This window comes from Seriola lalandi, unplaced genomic scaffold, assembly GCF_002814215.2.
Source record: "Seriola lalandi dorsalis isolate HSWRI2012SDOR001 ecotype SW California unplaced genomic scaffold, Sedor1 jcf7180002054178, whole genome shotgun sequence".
Lineage (NCBI taxonomy): Eukaryota > Metazoa > Chordata > Actinopteri > Carangiformes > Carangidae > Seriola > Seriola lalandi.
The window spans coordinates 407,210-414,523 of NW_019524731.1; the positions used below are offsets into that span (position 1 = coordinate 407,210).

Sequence of the window (7,314 nt, forward strand, 5' to 3'; positions counted from 1 at the left end):
AGCTCTACTGTGATTCTAATTCTGTGCAGAGGGTAAGTAGCTTGCTGCCTGCAGGGAACCTCCTACCAAACCAGTTTCCTCTCGAAGGTTATAAAGACTTTCACCCTCTTTATCTTACTATTAAATCTAAAACTTGTTTTACCGTTGGTTCTCAATATTTGAGAAACTAAAACAAAATCAACACCACAGCTGTTTCTCTCAAAGTGGTTTCTATCTGTATATATCTATACATGTATTTATTTATTTTAAGTCAAATGTGCTTCCTCTCCTCATTCACCATTCTGTCACCTCTAGTCCCAGATTACATTCACCAAACATGTTTTTATGCCCCATTAAAGTACATTATATTCCAAACTCCTTTAATGATTCTGTCAATTTACGTTTGTCATCTTATTTGGGTATGTATTTCTGAAAAAAATCATCCATGTTGTTATTTAACCATGCATGCAGTTTAGGTTTGATTTTTTTCCATCCAGGTTTTAGTGTTTCTGCCTCCGTCCCAATACAGTAGAAGTTATCATGCAGAGCATTGAAATATATGCTAGATTTAACAGATTTTAGTGTCGTTATTTTTTCATAAGCGTAATGTCACCATGTCTTTAGGTGTGTATGCACAAATATATACATACAATGTATTGACATGCGAACATTTAAACGTGTGTTTTGCAAATCCAGTGATTTTATCTATTTAAACTCTATTCATATTTTATCTATCTTGCCAGAGAGTGAAAAGTAAAATGATGAACCCCCACCCCTCTACCCCACCCTCTTATTCCTCCAACCACACACACCTCTCAAGAAAGCCCCCAGTTAATAAAGTAAAGATGTCTTTGCCAACATGTCTTTCCTCCCCTCTCACCCCAGGCTCTGATGCCATTCCTCTGTGAGCACCTGGGTGTGTCAAGCCCCGATCATTTTACAGGGGTGGCACTTTTTACCCGTCCAACAGGATGAGCGGCCTCCACGTCAGTCTACCTGCCTGCAAATGCACCTTCCAGGATCCAGGTAATTGGAAGAGCGCTGAGGGGGAGGTGCAGCGGAGGTGGAGCTCACTCGCACCTCCTCCACAGTCGGAGGCAGATAAAAGTCCATCGCGGACAGTTAGAAGACACTCAGAGGGACTTGACTCTCCTCTTTGTGTGCTCCACTGCTCTGCCAGATCTCTCTCTATCTGCTCCTCCTTTCCTCTAAATTCTTCCTTTTCAGAAGAAACAAATCCAGCCATGACAAGCTACAGAACTATGAGCGTGAAAAAAGTCGTTTCCAGCTCAGGCGGTGGTGGAGGTGGTTTCAGTAGTGGAGGTGGTTTCAGTGGTGGAAGCAGTTTCGGTAGCAGCCGTATGTCTGTAGGAGGAGGAGGAGGAGGAGGATATTCCTCACGATCTGCCATTTCTATAAGGCCTACAATTGCAATGTCTTCCAGCTCATTGAGGTCAAGCATGGGTGGTGGTGGTGGTGGTGGTTTTGGTTATGGCAGTGGCGGCGGTTTTGGTGGTGGCGCTGGTGGTTTTGGCAGTGGTTACGGCGTCGGTCTCGGTGGCGGCGGTGGCGGCGGTTTCGGCGGCGGTTTCGGCGGCGGTCTCGGCGGCGGTGGAGGTATGGCAATTGCTCCAATCACAAACGTCCAAGTCAACTCGAGCCTGCTGGCCCCCCTGAACCTTGAGATCGACCCCAACATCCAGACTGTCCGTACCCAAGAGAAAGAGCAGATCAAGACTCTAAACAACCGCTTCGCCAGCTTCATTGACAAGGTGAGTGCCCCTTTACTGTTGGTTACTGAACCACGCATCAGTCTCAAGTTTGTGTCCCACCATGACATGTCATAAACTGTTTAAATTCAGAATGGTTTGGAGGTGTCAGCTCAAAAATCATAGATGTTGATATGAATGAACTGAGGAATATGAAATATTAGGAGTAGATGAGGGATGCTCTGCACACAGTAGAGTTAATTGGTTTGTCCAAATGTGAATAGCTGCAATATACTGTCGCTGAAGGGCCACCCGAGCTCATTAAATATTACACAGCCACTGAGCCAAACCTGAGTAATGTGCACACTTGGGGCCTAGCTAGAGCTAACTCTGAAACTACCAAGCATGACATTACTAGTATAAATATGATTCAGTCATTTTCATCTCTCACAGTGCTCTCAAAGCAGCACTGTGCATTAGCCTTTACACTGAAACTGAAAGCAGACCTCTGCTCCTTAAACTTCTTTTTTGACCATATGTGGCCCCTTGCCAGCTGCCTCTGTGTGCAGCGAGAGGCAGGAAACACTAGAGTGGTCATATCCAGTGACTGGTGGTTCTCAGTATGACAGGGAAGAAGATATCAGGTTATCACCTATTCCCATGGCAGCAAGGACTCGCAAGCTTGCAACGGTGCTGCACAAAGTGGACTTGATCTTCACTATTTGCAATGCATTGAGCAATACTTATATTTTCAGTCAAGGTTTGAGGTAAAGTCTCAAAACCTTTGCATGAACTTTTGTCCTTTGTCCCATTTGAAGAGGGACAATACAATAACGGGTTTTTAATTCACCCATCTGCACTGTCATGTATAATTAAAGACCTTGTGAAGAAGATGAGGGACCTTTTCTCTCAGGTAGAAATGAAAAAAGAATTGGCCACACCCTGTGTGAGAAAATGCTCACTTAGCTTTTTCTGCAGTGTGCATATACCACACCTCATCTGTCCTCGCACAGGTGATCCGATCGCTTATCTGTATGAATAATTAAGCATTCCGATTATGACAAGTAGTAGTAGCAGAAGGATAGTGAGGATCAAGTGTTTCATTAACAGTTTAAGTATTTTTTTTTTTTTTTATGAAAAGCCATCTTTACACAAATGATGTATCTTTAAAGCATCCTCACTCAACTGATGAGACAGTTAATAGCTTGAGACGTGGTTACTGAGAGTTGAGGCAGGCAAGTTCACCCAGTCAAAGTCCTGGAGGCAAAGGGAGCGGCAGAGTCGAAGCTTTAAAGGGAGGGGCAAGGCTGAGGTGTGGCACTGTATACCTCGCCTGGCTTAGAGAGACACATACACACCCAAAAGGAAGGGATGGGCTCTACTCTGTGTAGGCTTGAAACCTTGGCGGAGCATTCCAGCTGTGACTTGCATGAATCTTCTGTTTTCTAGGAACAGAAGTGTTTCATGTTTCTCAGGAACTTTGTCATTCGAGCAAGTGCAGTTCATTGACACTGCGCAGAGAGGCTCCACGTTGGATCATATCTAGAGTATCCCTGCCCCGAAGGGCTTTTCCATACAGCAGCTGCCAGCACACACAGATGTGGCACGATGGAACACCTGGGGAAAAGCAAAACAAAGAAGACAAACATTTTTGTTACCTCCGAGAGAGCAGGCCTCATCATGAATTACAGTAAATATGATCTATTCTGAGGCTGTTCTGTGTCTATAGAAACCGGCGCCCATGGCCATGCCACTGCTCATGCCACCCATGGAAAGATAAAATGTGAACAGACATCGCCAAGCACACAAATCTATTATGTAGTTCTACTGATGTGCAATTCTGATCTGATAATAACCCCTAACCCTTATTCAAAGTAAAACCATTTTTCCCCAACTGACAGTGGATCTTAACTTGTGCAAATGATTTTACCGTTCAGGTGCGCTTCCTGGAGCAGCAGAACAAAATGCTGGAGACCAAGTGGAGCCTGCTGCAGGACCAGACCACCACCCGCTCCAACATCGACGCCATGTTCGAGGCTTACATTGCCAACCTGCGCAGACAGCTGGATGGGCTTGGCAATGAGAAGATGAAGCTGGAGGGAGAGCTGAGGAACATGCAGGGACTGGTGGAGGACTTCAAGAACAAGTGAGTTCATACCAGAGGAGGAAACAATTCGTGTCACATCTTTGAACACTACCTACAGTAGTTGCTACCCACAGTCATTATCCATCAGCTAATTTTTCTTCCATTTGTTTGTGTCAGATATGAAGATGAAATCAACAAGCGCGCCACCGTGGAGAATGAGTTTGTGCTCCTCAAGAAGGTGAGAGTAGATCTGCAATTATAAAGCCTGTCGCTCCACCATGTCATTAACAATAGCTGAATGAATTATTGTTTCCCTCTAACGCATCACAAATTTCTTTCTTCTTCTCCATTCACAGGATGTAGATGGCGCCTACATGAACAAAGTTGAGCTGGAGGCCAGGGTTGATGCCCTTCAGGATGAGATTAACTTCCTCAGGAGCGTCTATGAGGCGGTAAGAAAAATGAACCACACCTCACTCGTATTAGGTCTTTTCTCAAACACTTTACCTAAGATTATAGTGGCGACTATTGACAAGAGAAATAGATTTACTACCTTTACTCTCTAACTGTTTTAATTTCACTTCTGCAGGAACTGCGTGAACTCCAGGGACAAATCAAGGACACCTCAGTCATTGTGGAGATGGACAACAGCCGCAACCTGGACATGGACGCCATTGTGGCTGAAGTCAAGGCTCAGTATGAGGACATCGCCAACCGCAGCCGTGCTGATGCTGAGTCATGGTATCAGCAGAAGGTAGGCAGAGAGAAGAACCATCACCAACAAGTCCAATGTGAAATGCACACCCTGCAAAGAGGTCTGTGGAATTTGTAATAACAGTTGTTTTTAATCTTATCTCCCTTCAGTACCAGGAGATGCAGGTCAACGCTGGCCAGGCTGGAGCTGACCTTCACAGCACCAAGAGTGAAATCGCTGAACTCAACCGTATGATCAGCCGCCTCCAGAATGAGATCGAGTCAGTCAAGGGACAGGTAAGCTTACAGTCACAACTGTATTACCTGCATAACAGTTCAGTTCAATTATAGACCTATCACGTGGGTGCAAAATATTTTTTCAATTATGTTAGTTTTACGAACACCTGTTAAAAACCAGATGCTGATCGTGTGAGAAGCATTTTGAAAAAGAAATCTCTGCCATCTTTCCAACCTCTCAGCGTGCCAACCTTGAGGCCCAGATCGCTGAGGCCGAGGAGCGCGGTGAGCTGGCTGTGAAGGACGCCAAGCTCCGCATCAGGGACCTGGAAGACGCCCTGCAGAGAGCCAAGCAGGACATGGCCCGCCAGGTCCGTGAGTACCAGGAGCTCATGAACGTCAAGCTGGCTCTGGACATTGAGATCGCCACCTACAGGAAGCTTCTGGAAGGAGAGGAATCCAGGTAAACACTCAGCTATTTTGGACATTTAATCTTCTCAGTGTATTGCATCACATTGTGCAGGCGGCAGCATCAGCAGCTCAAATTGCTCATTTATGTACCTCTCTGCAGAATTTCCTCCGGTGGTGGATCTGCAACCATCCACATACAGAGCTCAAGCAGCGGCTTTGGTATGTATCAACATTTCTGTACATTTCAAGTCATTTTTAAGTCAGTTCTATGGTATTCATGAAGAAATAACATCAATAAAACATCACTTTTATTGATGTGTTTTAATGAAAACAGCATATGACATAAGAAAATTCAAATTTCTGCCATGTTCTCTGAAAACATCTTTTTTCATCACCAGGAGGTGGTATGGGCGGAGGCATGGGCGGAGGCATGGGCGGCGGCATGGGCGGAGGCATGGGCATAGGCGGCGGCTATGGCAGCGGCCTGAGCTTGGGCGGCGGCGGCGGCGGCTATGGTAGCGGCATGAGCATGAGTGGCGGCGGAATGGGCCTGTCAAGCATGAGCATAGGAGGAGGCGGTGGCAGCAGCATCAGCCAAAGAAGCAGCACCATAGTCTCTTCTCGCCGTTACTAAAAATCACAGTTGTCTTTCCCTCCATTTTTCTTTCTTCATCTTTATTTTCTTTGTCTTTGTCCCCACCACCTCTTGCCTTGCAGACACAGGACAGCCATTTGACCATTTACAACTAGCAGATCCATTAATGGTGTAGCTCTCTTTGGCATTTAGTTCCTGTGTACTGCTTCTTGGCACCACATACCCACAGAGAGTCAGTGATTACATCCAAGTACAAGTAAGAGCAGAGAGATTATTAGACTGGAAAAACAAAGAGCAACAGATTCGTGAGTCAGTCCTCTCTTTTGATCAGTCAGCCAGGCTGCCTTTTGGTTGCTGGATGTGCTGTTGTGTAGACAAGAGGATACTTGTAGTGTCATGACAGAGAATCCTTACAACCAACAATCATTGCACACAAAATGACAACAGCAGTTTGCACAGAAGGAGGTGTGGATGTGGCACTTTGTCTTGAATCTATAAAGCATACATGGCAGGCAGCCAAATAGTGTCACACCTATAACTCCTCTCTAATGTCTCTTCTGCTGTCACACATCTGTCATCTTGTTGTGCAGTTTGACATCATCAAAAGCAGCCACACATAACACTTTCATATCTGATTTTTGGGATCCTCTTTTTCTTCTCCTGTTGGAGGGAAAATGAGCTCTCCGGTTCAGTATATTGTTTTTTTGTTTTTTTTTATCATTCCTTTTACTTCCATTCTCACTCTGAATAAAAAAAAAAACATGGTTATGGCTGACTTGGACAACCAGATTTATTGTTGTGAACTTGTACCAACAAAACATTTGAAATAAATCTGTGTTCATATCCACTCTGGCAGATCTGTTTGTCGTTAATTGTTGGTGTTGCACGACTTTACAATACAAATCATTTTATAATGGACACTTTGCTAATCAGGTTTGACAGTTTACAATGATACATTTAAATTAATTTCACACCAAAGTAAACAAAAGCAGGGTTTTCATTTGTAGCCCACGACTATGGATTGTCTTGGCTATATGTAGCTAGTAGTCTACAAGCTAATGCTAAAACTGAGTTGGTTGAAAACTGGCCTGCTCTTAATATTTCCAGCTGAATTGTTTTAAAACTAGACAGCTGTGAACTGGTCTGAAAAGTGCACTTGATGGCTACCTACATGTTATAGTGCTCTACAATTCCCTCTGGCAAAAAAATCAACATCCTCACTAGCTTGATGATCCATGTGGAAGATATGAAAATTAAGAAATATTTCTCTTGCGTAGAGCTGGTTAGCCCTAGGACTATAATCCAGTATTAGATAGATAGATAGATAGATAGATAGATAGATAGATAGATAGATAGATAGATAGAGACATAGAGACATAGAAAACACTTTAACACAACAACATTGGTTAAACTATAAGCTTAAGACAAAAGGATGAGAGGATGAGATATAGGTGATGAAGTTGATCCAATGCTAGTTTGGCTGCTAACTATAAGCTAGTTAGCAGGGAATGCTAGGGCAGACGAGCACAGTTAATCCATTCCTTACACTTATGCCTTTTGTTTTTGGCTTTGGAAAGATAGTGTCATTCCCACACAGTCCATTC

At 44.1% G+C, this 7,314-nt stretch overlaps 1 protein-coding gene across 1 annotated transcript; it reads left to right on the forward strand.

Annotated features, from left to right (window-relative positions):
- Window positions 1–1,107: 1,107 nt before the first annotated feature.
- LOC111653221 (keratin, type II cytoskeletal cochleal-like) lies at window positions 1,108–6,557 on the forward strand. The gene is made up of 9 exons (XM_023403698.2): window positions 1,108–1,751; window positions 3,626–3,834; window positions 3,952–4,012; window positions 4,131–4,226; window positions 4,364–4,528; window positions 4,639–4,764; window positions 4,947–5,167; window positions 5,276–5,334; window positions 5,514–6,557. The coding sequence occupies exons 1-9, from the start codon at window positions 1,224–1,226 to the stop codon at window positions 5,747–5,749; spliced, it is 1,701 nt and encodes a 566-aa protein (XP_023259466.1). The 5' UTR covers window positions 1,108–1,223; the 3' UTR covers window positions 5,750–6,557.
- The last annotated feature ends 757 nt before the right edge of the window (window positions 6,558–7,314 follow it).